General features: G+C 43.4%; 1 protein-coding gene across 4 annotated transcripts in view; it reads left to right on the top strand.

Annotated features, from left to right (window-relative positions):
* Positions 1-357: 357 nt before the first annotated feature.
* The window catches only part of Usp46 (ubiquitin specific peptidase 46), a 70,050-nt gene continuing 54,987 nt past the window's right edge, over positions 358-15,420 (top strand). Inside the window, exon 1 of one of the 4 annotated variants that reach the window (XM_027942590.3) lies at positions 358-560. In XM_027942590.3, the coding sequence (XP_027798391.1) occupies positions 525-560 (36 nt within the window). In that variant the 5' untranslated portion in view covers positions 358-524. The remainder of the gene's footprint in view (positions 561-15,420) is intronic. The other 3 variants (XM_027942573.2, XM_071614277.1, XM_027942582.2) reach the window with 3 other exon arrangements.

Here is a 15,420-nt window from a genome sequence, read left to right as displayed (position 1 = left end):
CGGTCATTGGCTTCCCGAGGACGCCACGGGCTCCGGAGGAAAGCAGAGGGCCACCGCTGTGTTGGGGTTGAGGTCCGCCCTGCGGGGAGCGTGGTGCTGCTGCCACAGCTGTGCGACCACCGGCCAGGCCCCGCGTTCCAGCCAGAGTGGAGCAGGGCATCCAAAGGAAAAGCCAAAGGCTGAGACCCGGCAGGGAGCGAGGCGCGGGCCGGCCGGGCGCGCGGCGGAGCGCTCGGAGCGGCCGGCGGACTCCCTTGGCGCGCTCGCCGCCCCTCCTCCCCGCGCGCCGGCCGCGGCCCAGGCTCCCTCGCTCCGCCACTCCCCGCCCCTCAGCCTGCCTCCCCGCCCTCCCCGCCCTCCCGCCGCCGCCTCCTCCTCCCTCCCGGCCTCCCTCTCCCAGCCAAACTGAAAGCCGGACCCCAGGCCGCCTCGCCGCCGCCCGGCCTCCTGCGCGCTCCACCATGGACAGTCCTGTTTTCACCTTGTAAAGATGGCGGTGCGGGATCGCTGCAACCTTTAGACTAATGACTGTCCGAAACATCGCCTCCATCTGTAATATGGTGAGTGGCCGCCGCCTCGGGGGTCGCGCCCGAGGCGCTGCGAGGCAAAGAAAGGGAAACCCGAGCCGCACACACGCCTGGCAGCGGCAGGGTGGGGACGAGGGGGCGGTGGGTCCGGTCAGCGCGGTCAGAAGTTCCCGGCCCCCAGGCTGGGCGGGCCGGCGACGACACGAGCAGCGGGGGAGGCGCCCCGAGCCCCCTGCCCCGTCACCGAGTGCCCGCCCGCCGATTCCAGGGCCCGCTGTGCCCCCGCCCTCCCGTTGCGGTGGAAGCCGCTGGCTGGGAGGTGGCCGCGCTCGAAGGTCCCCGGGGAGGGGAGTGGGGCTGAGCTGGGAGTAGGGGTCACCCATCCTGTCTTTGCAGTCAGTAAGCTAGTGTTGGACTCCCTGACTGCCCTCATCTCATTTTGAGTTTAGTCCTTCGATTGTATTTACAATTCATTTTGTAACGACAGTTGGTGTATCTGGAGAAATTTGAAATGTAATAAAGCTGTAAAAAAAAAAAGTGCAAAATTGTGGTTAGAGAGCTGAAATTCAACCTGGTTTAGGAAAGCATGATAATTGATTCTGGGTACCTCAGTTTCCCTCCCTGGGAAAGAGGGGCAAGGTTCTTTGGCAGTAACATTTATGGGCCCTAAAGGTGGGGATGGCTGTGGGTGTGGAGGAGGTCTCCATGGTTCTTGTGTCCCATTCACTGTGGATCCAGAGGAAGCTGGTGGGCATGGACACAGTGAAGGGATATCACTGGGCTCTAATGGGGTCTGGATCCATGACCTAGTGGGAATTTGGGAATCTCCCATTGCTTTCCCTTCCTTTTCAGTTTCTGCAGTTTGGGTACCTCCAGTTTGGGTATCCAGGGTGTACCCTCTTGACACTCTCCCTTGTCAGAGCCTTGGGAAGCTCAGCTTGGGATAAGGTATTGCTCCCCTGTGCAGGGTTTGAATATTTTATTTTATTATTTATTTATTTATTTATTTATTTTGGTGCTGGGAATGAAATCCAAGGCCTCCTGAACTCTAGGCAGACACTCTGCCACTGAGCCAACCCCCAACCCCAGGGTGTGTGCTTTGCTCCAACTCTCTAGAATTCTGCCCAGCCCCATTCAAGTGGGAACTAGTGGCAGTTTAAGGACACCTCCCCTGAAGCTGGTTAATATTGACCTCTAAAAGCATCTGAGGAGGCTTGATTGAGTAGCCTTGGGGTAAAGTGTTCTTCCTCCATCACATAGCTTTTTAAATCTTCTATCCCAAATTCTGTTACAAGATCGGCACATGGCAAAGGATCATTGAGGAACCATGTGTTAGCTCAGGGGTGGAAAATTGAGACCCACTGGTTCTGGCTTCAGCTTTCAGGGCCACTGGGCAAGGCCACTGCCATAGCCAGTAGAGCAAAGGCTGGGGCTTCCCAGAGTGACAGCTGCCTGGGGTTGGTGCAGGGGGAGTTAGACAATGTGGGTGGCTCTTGGAGGCTTTTTCCATTTCCTCTTTTTCCTTCCTTTCTCCACAAGGAGACAGGTTTCCTGCTTCTTCCTGTCGAGTGGCATTAATGTTGCTTGGTGCAGTGAGAAGAGATGCTTTTCTTCTCAGTGTCTCTCTGCTGTGACCAGCACCTGAGGGGACTGTGAAACCACAGCAGCTTGAATGCTGTTCTTCACGCCTGCTGGGGTGGCCTCAGGCCTACAGGGTCTCTACTCTTGGTAGTTCCTGCCCTGCTCCTTTGTGGTGACACCTCTCTGTATTAAAGCAGGCTGGAAACTTTGAGAGCCAGCATGTCCCAAGAGGAAGCCAGCCTCCGGATTTTTTTCCCTTTTCAGTGTATCTGGGGCTCCTTGGCACACCTGGGCAGAATGTTACAACCTGTTTTCCTTGGAACTCAACCATTGAGACAAGCTGCCTGGCAGGACATGAGAGGAGCAGGCCAGTACTGTGGTCAGAGTGTTGACACCTCCGTCCTGTGGCCACCTAAAAAGCTATCAAGTTTAGGATCACTGGGTGAAGTGAGGGCCCAGTAATTGATAAACAAGGAATTTTATCTTCCTGTTTGGACGCTGTGTCCAAAGAAGTCAGACTTCTGGGTACAAGTCCTGTAAAAGCTTTGTGTCCTTGAGCAGGTTGTTCTCTGCCTTGTCCTTGAGCAGTTTGCTCTCTGTCTTGCCTTCTTAATCTATACAAAGAAGATGATAATGGTTATTATCTCACTGGACAGTTGCTTTAAGTGAGTTACTGGGGTTCAGGAGGGAGTCCACACAGCAAGTACTCAGTGCTAGCTATCATTGTCCATAATCTTCTTTTTCATTGTGTTACCTTCCAGTTGTTAAAGGGACCATGGAGATTATGCCTCTTCCTACTGGATGGAAGCAACCACTAATATAAACAACCCACACATTATCTTTTGCAAGCTGAGTGGCACACAGAGGCCAGGATGGGAATTATTAGTCCCGCCCCTCATAATAGGCTGTTCAGGTCACGTCTGGCCTTCCCAGACTCATTCCCAGAGCAGAAGGGTTGGTGATGAGACTGCTGTCTTTTCACCCAAGCAGACATAAATGTTCACTGGACCTCTCTTTCGTGTCTTCACTCAGAGATGAATTGTTTCCAGGTAGGTCTTTTCTGGGTCTAGCCTCATTATTGGGCTTCTCTCTGGGGGATGCTTATTGATCCTTTCCACTCCTAATTGCACTTGGTCCCAGCCATTTTGAGGTTTGAGAAGTTGTAGTAAGAGTTGGTGGGACTGCAATTTTTTTTTTTAAGCAGGTCATTTGGCATATTTTAAACAGGCATATGTGTGTCCCCAAAAGGGTGTTGGGATACCATCCTTCTGGGTGAGACAAACAGACCACTGAAAAGTGGACTTGTTTCCTCCACCAGAGAAGAAGGGGCTCAGCTGAGCAGAAACAAAATTTGTAGCAAATCCTCCCTGAGTTGAATATCACCTCTTGTCCCCACACTTCTTTTGCCAGTTTTAGATATAGAGAACATGGAAAATGTCCTCATTCCTGCTCTTACCTCCCACCCCACTGAAGTTTTATTGTCCTTTGGGAGTTTAGTGCTGGTTCTCTTTACTTCTTCCATATGAATTCCCACCATAGTAATTCTTGATCAACTTGCTTAGTGCAAATCAGTGTGGCCAGACAGCAGTGTCTGGTTTGGAGACAGTAAAGCTTGTTTGGCTGGTGTGTTGTAATTTTGAAAATGCTCTAGCTGCTCCCAAGCATGAGGAAATGTCCCCTGTTGATAATCCTCTGATTTTTGTCCAGACCAATGGACTTGATTTTCTGTGTATTTTTATGGCCCTAAAATGGAAGTGGGTTTTTTTTTTTTTTTGAGTTTTCTATTTGAATTGAGGAATTTTTTTAAAGAGGAAGCATTTGTTAGGAGAAACCAAATGTGACTTGTACCAATGCAAATTGGCTTTAATCATCTCATCCTTATGTCATTCATTAATAGTGCTGTAACATGTACTTTGGAGGAAATGCCATGTATCAAATAGATCACAAGTTTTGTACCTTTATAAACAGCCATCTCTTGAGGACCTGCTGTGTTAGTGTTAGCTCATACTAAGTGAAAGTGCTTAATAATTGAACGAGGGGAGTCCCTGTCTCCAAGGAGCTCAGCTGATCCTTATCTCGTGGGCATAATATTGGTAAAGATAAAACAGTTTCAATACAGTGATGATATTTACACAGATAAAGCTGAACAAAGTCCCCAAAGCAGAACAATGGAAAGACCAATTTATATAATGGGGCATTTCTTTAATATTGATACACTTTCTAGTTGTAGCTTTTATTTTATTTTATTTTATTTTATAGGAAGACATTAACTAACTGTGAGTTAGAACTGGAATCTGACATTGTCTTTCAAGTTAAGCATGAAATCTAATATTGGCTTCGTGTAAATTGTTTTTCTGGGGACCTTTGTTTTTCTCATCTTCTAAAGGTAAATATATATGTGTATATATATATTATACATATATATAATATATATATATATACACATACATATATATATACATATAAGTATATATATGGTTACAAAAATCTTAATAGTATTTTTTCCAAAAAGTCTTTATAAAAATTCACCTCTTAATTGGTTAGCAACCTCATGAGTACCTACCATACTTAAAACCTGTTGAACTTGTCAGCATTTTAACATCCATGGAACAACCCTGGGATAATATTAACACCAATTTGTGGGTTAGGTTTGATTTTTTAAAAAATAAATTGTTACCTTAAAATAAGGGAAAAGTAAAATTAACGAAATTTGGAGCCAGTGTGGTGGCTCATGCCTGTCATCTCAGTGACTCCTGAGGCTGAGGCAGGAGTGTCACAAGTTCAGGGACAGCTTCAGCAACTTAATGAGACCCCATCTCAAAAAGAAAAATAGAAAAATGACTGGGGACCCAGCTCAGTGGTAAAGTGCCCCTGGGTTTCAATCCCTAGTTAAATAAATAGCAAAAAATTGAAACAAACCTAGAGGATTTTTATGAATATAGTTTTTATCCTAGTAAGTCAACTACTTATCTGAGGCAAGCATTTTGCATTTTTAGAGTGGCTAGAAAAGTTTTTAATAAAACATGTGTCGATTTCATAGTTTGGAGAAAGGATAGCTTGCCTTTTGTTATTCATTTCCATTCTCAAGGGTAGCTGGCAACCATGAGTTTAGTGTAATGTATCTACTAGGAATTGTTATAATTGTTGGATTTTTAAAAATGCAGCTTGCCCTGAGGTGTGTTAATGTTTAAAGAAAAAAATTCTGCTCTTGTGGCCCCACAGGCCTAATATGCTAGAGTTTATGTTAGGTCAGGACCTGACAGTTAAGTCTGCAGATTTTTCTTTGTTTTTCTTGGAATCCCAGGGAAAAAACAAAGTCGAATGCCAGTATTTAGGGAGAATTAAAGATTGTAATGCCTTTTGTGGATGTCAACTTTGTGTTTTAGTTCACCCGTACAGTAAAACCTATTTATTTATTTTTCACCAGTGTGGCATTTTGGTATGTTTGGGTTGTGTTATTTTTCTCCCCCCACCCCCAGTTTAGTCTTTCTAGTTATTAACGCTGGTTGAGGCTTTATGTTGTTATTAAGTTTGGTAGTATCATCAGAAATGTACCTCTTGGTGGTTTTATCTATAGCCTACCCACAAAGCCAGCCCAAAGCAAACTGACGGAAAAGTTGTAAAAGATGGTGTCTTTTAGTCTAGTTAACTTTTCTGGTCTACATATTTTCATGCAGCTCCTATAATAAACCTTCAGTTGTGGTGTAACCAAATGTTAGTCTACGAGCTTGGGAGCCCTTATTGGTCTTTTTGAGAGACAGGGCCACCCAACAGTGAACCAGCAAAAACTTTCTTGAGATAAATAAATTCTCGATCAGCCTCTAGCACTAGCACTAAAGGCTTTCTGGAATGTCTCTGTTGTGGGATTGTGGGTTAGAGTTTTGGGGATAGTATAACTCCCTTCATGGAATTTTACCACAGCTCAGAGAATGATTATTTGCTGTGCATAGTTTTAAGATCATGGGGGTTGGGGGTACTCTGTAGTTCCCAAAACTCCACTTCCCACATGGATCCAATATCCAAAGGAGTCCCGATGCCACTTTCAGAACCTTCAAAATGCTTTAAGGTAGTTCAAATGTGAGATTCCATATCTGGGTGGAGGTGCAATTGAGGCGTCCAGAAAAGTAGATTAATAGGGTGAACACTCCTATATTTCCCACCCAGTGAAGAAATAAAATATTACAAATATAATTAAAACTGCCTGTCCTTCCCCATTTCATTTCCTTTCTTCCAGAGGGACCACTATTCTGAAGTTGGTGTTTATCATGTGTTTTTATGTTTTACTAGATATGTGTGCATTCAGAAATCAGATACAGTATTATTTCTTTGTGTTTTAAGTATGCTTTGTAGTACTAAACTAATCTTTTCAGTTTGCTTTTGTTGTTTAAATTATGATCTTGAGATTTATCCATTAAGATATACACGATTATAGTTTATTTTAACTGCTACATAATATTTCTTCATATGAATGTGCTACAGTATATTTATTATATTGTTGATAATCACTTAGGCATACATGTTTTCATTTGTGCTGTTTTTAGTGTTGTGAATGGTTGTGAACTCATTCTCCCTGTATGAAAGTTTAAAATTTCTCTGTGTTGTATTCTGTAGAGGGAATTGCCGGGTCAAAGGAAATGGGCATCTTTCACTTTAATAGATTACCAGATTGCTCTCCCCGGTAGTTGGATCAATTTTCACTCCAACCAGCAACAGTTTGGAGGGTTGCAGTCATTCTAGGTGCTTGCAGATAATTGATATTTTAGACATTTTGCCAACCTGATAGGTGTGAAATGCATCTTTGAGATTTAAACTAGCTCTTTCCTGTGTACTAGTGAGGTGGAATGTGTTTTCATGTGTTTATTATGCTGGGTTGTTTTTAGCCCAAGGCCTGGGGAGCAGTTTTCCAGGGCTTGGGAGTCAGGATTGCGGTGTTGGTTCTGTCCAAAAACAGGTAATGGGACAATGAAGAAGAAGAACAGGGGACCAAAGCAAGAGTCAGGAAAGGTAGGGAAGAATATGGAGACAGAGTTTGAAGGAATAATGGATGACAGAAGATCACCCTGGAGGGTTGAAAACCTGTAGCAAAAAGATGGCAAATGCATCCTGTGTGTTGGGAGTGATTTTGGGATAGGTTCTTGCATTCAAGCCACATTGCTTTCATTGAAATTGGCTTTGGTGAAAAATCATGTCAGGGGCCTCTTCCGTTGAGCACAGCATCAAGGCTGGACTTGTGGAATTTTCCTGTTTACGCAGTTGCCTTTTGAAGTTCTTTTAGAAAATCCACATATGCTCTTCTTCCTAAAACATATTTTTCTTTGTCCTTTAGGTTAAGTACACTGTACAGGAAACCAGTAACTCCTGGTGGAGTTACTATCTTCAATATTTGGAAAATATTCCCTGCACTTCATTTTAATTGTCAGAGAATGGTGAATGCTACCTTATCGAATCAGAAATACTTGGTTTATTTTAGAGAGAGAATTTTAATATTTATTTTTCAGTTTTTGCCAGACACAACATCTTTGTTTGTATGTGGTGCTGAGCATCGAACCCGGGCCGCACACATGCCAGGCGAGTGCGCTACCGCTTGAGCCACATCCCCAGCCCCGACATACTTGGTTTTAAAAGTATGGTTTATGGCAGCTTTAAAAATGCTTTATACTGGGCTGGAGTGTGGCTCAGTTCTTGCCTTGCATGCATGAAGCCCTGGGTTTGATTCCTAGCAACACACACCACACACACACACACACACACACACACACACACACACACACACAAAGTTTAGTGGTTTTTGGATGTACCAAAGAATGATGCCTACATGTGCGTTCTTTTATTAAAAATTCAGACTCTGGAGTTCTATTCCTAGAGATTTTGATTAAGTAGGTCCAGTGGGATCCTGGAATCAGCATTTTAAATAACTAGTTCTTTCTGTTTCCCACTCCTTCTTCCACACACTCTGCTACAGGGGTTGCAAGGACCACACTTTGAGAAATTTTGTTTTCTTTGCTTGCCTTAGCCTCTTAGAAAGCATTGCTTATAGAAGCTACCTGCCACCTGAAAGTTTTTTTTTTTTAAATCAATGTAAAACTGTTTAAGGTAGTAATTTAACTTCAAGAGCTATAGATTGAGGCCATTCTGTAGATTTATTTCTAAATATTAAATAGCAAAGTTTTTATTTATGCTTGTAGAACAGAGAGTCTAAGCTCTGACTATAGATCATATCCCCTGAGAAGCTTCTAAAAGCAACTTTAAAAAGTAATTAAATCGTAAAACATCAACATTCAAAAGTATGGGGGAAAAAAAGTATGTAATATATATTATATGGCCAAATACTCACCCTTCAGATTTAACAGATATTAAAATCTTGCCATAGCTAGTTGATTTTTTTTTTTGATACTGAGGATTAAACTCAAGGCTGCTTAACCACCCATCCACATCCTCAACCTGTTTTTTTTTTTTTTTATATTTTTAGAGACAGGGTCTTGCTGAATTGCTTAAGACCTCGTTAAGTTGCTGAGGCTGGCTTTGAACTCACGATCCTACTGCCTCAACCTCTGGAGCCACTGGGATTACAGGCATGTGCCACTGCACCCAGCCATAGCTGGTTGATTTCTTAAAACTTGTAGATGTGATACCTTACAAATACCACTCACTGCCCTGTTTCCTCATTGCTTTTCCCAGAACGGACCATTTTCATGAGGTTGGTGTGGTGTCCACCACACATGTCTTACACTTTATGAATCGATAAGCAGTCAAAGCTTGTGTGTGTGTAAAAATCTGTGGCCTTTTGCAACTCTTTCTTTGCTCCACAACTATGTTTGAGATTATATTAACACGGAGATCTACTTTAGTCATTCTAACTCCTTTATGACCATGGTTTACTTATTCCCCTGTTTAGAGATAATTTGTTAGCTACTTAAGCATTCTCTTCTGGAAACAGTACTGCAGTGAGTGTCCTTGTTCCTGTCATTTTTGCTCATGTGACTTCCTTTCTCCAGTATATAGCTCTGGAAGTGGAAATGCTGCTCTTAGGTTATCCATCTGCAGCTTTACTAGGCATTGTGGCCTTCCACAGAGCCTGTGTCATGCTCTTTGGACTTTCATCATCTACCACTGTGAGCTAAATAAACCTCTTTTCTATATAAGTTTCCCAGCCCTGGGCATTTTGTTATACCAATGGGAGGTGAACTAATACATCAGATATTTTCAAGTTACTCTGCAAAGTGGATCCGTCAGTGGGGCTTATTTGATATATACTACCTAAAGGGCCACAGTCTCAGTTTCTGATGATACATAGATGTAGGTAATTGGAGTAGGCTTTAGGGAGCTGAGTGTGTGTGTGTGTGTGTGTGTGTGTGTGTATGTGTTTGTGTGTTTTAGTGCCACAGTTGATTCAAATGAGCACATCAGGTTGAGAAACTGCCATATGTGACTGGCAACTCCATGAAGACAGGAGCTGTCTCCATCTTATTTGTTGTTGATTTTCCAGCTGTCAGCATGGTGTCTATTACGTATCTGGTAGATGCTCAATAAATAATTGCTGATAGGTGAATAAAGAGATGTAGTCTGGTATAATGGAAATTGCCTTATAGTCAAGCCACACTCCTCCAGCTGTGTTGTGTATAAGAATTACTTAAAGATTTCGTGAAATTGTGTTTTCTGACCAGGAGCCCTGGGATGGGGCTGAGATCTGGCATTTGATGGATATGCTGCTGTTTGGGGAAGCACATTTGAGCAGCAGGATGGTGGCAGGGGAGGGGGACAAAGACAAAATGAAACAATTATTTTCTTCTGGATAGTTGTAAAGTAGAGGAGTTTGGAATTTGGAATCCTGCTTGGTAAATCTCAGAGCTCATCTCTTCATCACTTTACAACAAAAGCAAATGAAGTACTTTCCTCATAACTGTTTTTTGAGATCAAAGGAGCTCTTGTTCATGGAAGCACTCCATGAGCTGTGAGGCCATCAGGCTTGTTACTTCTCATAATCATTGTCACTTTTGTAGTGCATTAATATTTTCCTTCACTTTGCTAAAAGCATAAAGCTGTTGTCATTACAGGATCCAAGGAAATCTCATTTTGACCTGCTATCTCTATTGAGTGGGGCACTTTATCTGCATTTGGGGAAGCAGAAGCAAAAATCTTCCAGTTTTTTGGTTCTGACTGTAGGTGCTACAGAGCTGAAGAGGGTCTCCTTCTTATTGTTTTTGGGGTATTAGAGAATTACGGCTAGAAAGGCCCATGGTTCTCTCCTAATCAGTACTACACTGTAGCAGGATCATAGGGAGATGAAATTTATTCCCTAAGTCAGGCACATCATAAAGAGAAAAGGGGGATGCTCAAAATAACAATAAGATATTAGATGTAATCTGAATTATTCAGAGCAAACTAGAGCTAAGAGTCCCCATAATAATTCACCATAGGACACTGTCATATAAATGCAAGTTTTCTGGATGCTTTGGTAATGGGGACGCTGATCATTGATCTGAGAGAGGCAATGGAGTGTGGAGAAGAGAGAGCAAATGTAAATAGCCACAGGAGGTGTTATGTGTTGTGTAGTCCAAGTTACTGGGAGACTGAGGCAGGATTGCTTGAGTACAGGAGTTCGAGGCCAGCCTGAGCAACATAGTGTAACCCTTTTTATTAAAATAAATAAAATGACATTCAGAACTAGTTGTATTGCATGCTGGGGATGGGGTACCTATATTCCCAGGCTTCTTTTTCTCTAGAGAGAGAACATGGGATGGATCCAATTCCTTAGGTCAGTGTCTCTCAAATACCAATTTTGTGCTTCAAGGTTTTCACTATATCTGTGTTTCATCTGAACTTATTTACTTCGTAGTTGTCTTTAAATCTGTTTATCTTGGTTTAATTTGACCTCCTTCTATGCTAAAACTATAACATGATAGGTTCAATGAGCTAGATTTGCGCTTTTCTGGTACAGATCAAAAACATAAGTGCTGCGGGTCACGGTGGCACATGCCTGCCCAGCGGCTCAGGAGGCTGAGGCAGGAGGATTGCAAGTTCAAAGCCAGCCTGAGCAAAAGCGAGGCTCTAAGCAACTCAATGAGACCCTGTCTCCAAAATAGGGCTGGGGATGTGGCTCAGTGGCCAAGTGCCCCTGAGTTGAATCCCTAGTACCAAAAAAAAAAAAAAAAAAAAGTGCTAAGTTAAAACTGTTCATCCCTGTGCCACGTAAGATTACCTTCCTCTTACCAGGATTTAGGGCCTGTAGTTCATAAGATGTTTACTTGGATAAGAGGTTCTTGATGGTGGTTCAGGTAACTGGCTGTTGAGCTACATTGCAGTCTGCAGGTCTGGCTGGAGAACTTTTTGGAAGGCAGGTCAGCCCATGGATGGAGTCTGGCTGAGGTTTCCACATGCTGGTGGCAGGGTGTGAGCAGCTGTGTGAGCAGGGTGTGAGATGCCTCTCAAAGACTCTCTTCTCATCCATGCCTGTGGGTGATGAGAGAACTTTCCTTCCTGGGTTGTTGTGGGTGGGCTCAGTGTAATCAGTTATGTCTAGTGCTCAGTTTGCAGCCTAGACATTTTATTACCACTTGCTTTGAAAGTCCAAACAGTGCAATGGTCAGAGCTCTGAGCTAGGAACTCCCAGCTCCAGTGGCTTTCTGGTTCCATGACATTGAGCAGGTCACCTTGGCCTCTCTAGGCCTATGAAATAGAACTGTTCCAATTGTCAACGGTGGTGAAACATGAAGGCTCCAATCGAGGAGGACTGGGGAAGGGGCTGGGGGAGGGCAAAGAAGGAAGAAGCTGTGATTTCTGGCCAAAGTATCATTGGAGGTCACAGTGCAGATGGTGCATGGCTGAGCTTTTGTAATCATTAGTCAAGATGTGATGACTTTCCTTACCCCATCTGTGAGGGCACGTGGTGTGGTGAAAGGCATTGAAACATCTAAGAGCTTATGCCATTCCTCTTGGTGTTATTTAGTGAACCCAGACATTCCATACATGGAGTTTTAACCTTAGCTTCTTTTTAATTTTTTTTAAAAATTGTTAGTTGTAGGTGGACATAATAACTTAGTTATTTATTATGTGGTGCTGAGGACTGAACCCAGTGCCTCACACGTGCTAGGCAACAAGCGCTCTACCACCAAGGCACAACTGCAACCCGTCTTATAAGTTTTTAAAGTTTTTGATGAATGGGTAATATACATTCACATGGCAGAAATTTCACAATGTGCAAAATGATTTGTGTTGAAAATAGACCCATCATCTAATTCATGTCTCTGGCATCTATCAGTATTTACAGTGTCTTACATTTCCATTTAGAGATATCTCATGCATATACAAGCAAATATGTTTATATTTTTCTCCTAGTTTTTGAAAACACGAATAGTATTTATAGTACATACGAATCTGTCCTCATTTGACCGTTGTTTTTGTTTCTTGGAGGTGAGCCTGTAAAGAGCATCTCATTCTTTTTTAATAGCTGCAGGATATTCAGATACTTGAATGTACTGAATTTACTTAACCAGCTCCACGAATCGGACATGTAGTTGGTTTTCCAGTCTGGTTTTTATAAACAAGGCCTCAAGGAACGATTTTGTGCATCATGATGCATATGTGGGAGTGTATCTGTCCCCTGACTTTGAGGGGTTGTGCCAAATTGCCAGCCAACGCCAGCATGTGCAGTGTGTTGCCCATAGCCTGGTCAATTGGGGGAAAGATGGTGTTCTGGTGTATTTTCAGTTTGTTTCTCATATTCAAAGTGAGCTTGAGCATCCATCACAGGCTTAAGAAATAAACTGAATATTTAAATGTTTTGCTCTTGGCAGTTATTTTCAGTCTATAGGGAAGGACCTGTATTTTTATTTCCAACCTACAACCAATACTTTTATAAAATGCAATAAAAAAGGATTGGTAGCAAAGTGGAATTAAAAAATCCAATGATAAATAAAACACAAACCTCAATTTTTTGTTACTAAACTTGACACAGACAAAATTGCTCTGTCCACTCATTATATACACATAGCAGTTTCTGAACTTAGCTCCAGGCAGAGTATTAATGTTTTGCTTAGGTAGCATTCCTGCTCCTGAGAAGGTCTCTACTCGCTTCCTCCCCCATTGTCACCCTATTTGGGTAGGGGGAGAAAGCTTACAAGTTTATATTTCTATTTCACAATCAGTACATTTTAAGATGTTTTTGTTATATTGGATTAAAATATCTCTGAGGGTGTGATACTGATTCAGACAGGCATGGCTCCCAGGACAGGGTTGCCATCAAACACATTCAGGCACAGTGAGTCTGTTAGTTCTCCCTATGCTATGGGGGCAGTGGGGAGCTCTATGAGGGGAAGCTGTATGAGTGGGAGCTGGATTTGGGGTTTTTATTGATGAAGACCTCAGCTTAGATGGGGGCCTGGAGTATGAGATGAGGAGGGTGAAACACTATAGAAAAATGCACAGCACTGTTTTTTTTTAACCTGGGGTTTTGTCAGGATCCCATGCCCTACACATGACCTTTCTAGAAAGTAAAGGGAAGAGAACCTCTGGGTAAAGCAGGAGCTTAAGGGAAGGCTTCTTGGTAACTTTGTGAAATATTGGGCACAGAATGAGTTCTTGCTTCTGGCACACTGAGTCTTTACTCCTTCTCCACCCTCAGCTAGAAAGCAGACATGGGAACTGGGGGCTGTGGCACATGCCTGTAATCCCAGCAACTCTAGTCAGGCTGAGGTGGGAGAATTGCAAGTTCAGTACCAGCCTCAGCAATTTTGCCAGACCCTGTCTCAAAATAAAAAATAAAAAAGGCTGGGCATGTGGCTCAGTGTTTAAATGTCCCTGGGTTCAATCCCTGGTATTAAAAGAAAGAAAGAAAGAAACCAGACATGGGCCCAGGGGAGTGAGTCTTTGTTCTGTTTTTAAGTTGAAGTTGACCTCTCTAAGGACTTCATGGTACTATCTCTAAATGCGTGGAGAGGGGTCACAATAGACAGATCCTGTAGCAGGTCCACACCGTTTCTTGCTATAATGATGTTGCACCATTATGTCGTCAGTATCCCTGGGTCAGCCTTCTTCATTAGCAGATGTTTACCTTCCATGTTACAGTTATCAAATCAAGTCATGTGGAGGTTTTTTTCCTGAGTCATTTTTCTCCATCCAGTGTCATAAAGGGTGGAAATGCATGCTGTCATGGTGCAGAATGAAATACCCTTTACCGTCTTGTGGAACTGGTCCCCTGTTAAAGCCTGGAGAAGAACTGCCATTCAGTCAGGAATTGGGGTTGTAGAGTCGCAGTGACTAGTAATCTCTGTCTCATGCTAACACTTGACCTTGGCAAATTACTTAACTCCATTGACCTCCTTCCCCTCACCTGTGAAGTGGGGATGGTGAGTCCACATAAGTGACCTGGCAGGCAGGATGGGTTATATTCAGGGTTGCTCTGTAGGACACTCTGAAGTGATCTGTCTGGTAACTCAGCAAGACGGGCATCCATAACTACACTGGGGTGTGCCAGTGGTTAGGTAATATGTGGCAACCAGCTGCCAAAGGGTAAGTGCTCAGAACCAGTCCTGGCTCTCTGCCCGGGGCTCTGCACCTGCAGCTAAGGAATGGCTAAAATTGTGAATGAAGCCATCTTCTCTTCTGACGTGTGGTGGAAAGCTGAGAGTCTGGATCTGGGCCACCTGTGTTTGAATCCCAGCCCTGCCGTAAGTGGCTGAGTGGGCTCCACAGCTTCTGTCCATTTTCCATGTGTAGAATGGGGAGATTAAGAGTAATCTGCCTTGGGTTAGTGGGATTAAACGAATATATAGATGTGAAGTTCTCTGAATAATGACTGCTTATCTTTCCTGTTTCCTGAGTTTTTTCAGTCAGCAACTTCATCAAGTTTTTTCTGCACGCAAGGCACTTAGGAGGCGCTGGCAACTGAGTCAGATATAATAGCCTATGAGGACTCTGTAAGGATTATAGAGTCTATGGTCTACTGTAGGGGTGGCCAGCTTGTCTACAAAGGGCTAGAGAGTGAACATTTTGTGTTTCGTGGGCCATAACATCTCTGTCACAACCATGCCACTCTTCTGTTGTATTGTGAAAGCAGTTACAATGGTAAATGAATGATCATGGCTGGGTTCCAGTGAAACTTGATGTCCAAAAACAGCGGGTCACATCTGACCTGTGGGCTGTAATTTGCAGATCTGTGGTTGAGTGAGAAGACAGATGTTAAATAATCACAAACAATTATGCTGTTACCAATTGTGATAAGTGCTGTGAAGGGGCAGGCCACATTCCGTGAGAGGGAAGGGTCAGGGAAGAAGTGACATTGAAGCCACACGGTGAGAAAGAGACAGCTGGAGAG

Source organism: Marmota flaviventris, chromosome 7 (genome assembly GCF_047511675.1).
Source record: "Marmota flaviventris isolate mMarFla1 chromosome 7, mMarFla1.hap1, whole genome shotgun sequence".
Taxonomy (NCBI): Eukaryota; Metazoa; Chordata; class Mammalia; order Rodentia; family Sciuridae; genus Marmota; species Marmota flaviventris.
Note: the sequence above shows the minus strand (reverse complement) of the source record. Positions and strands in the feature narration are given on the sequence as shown.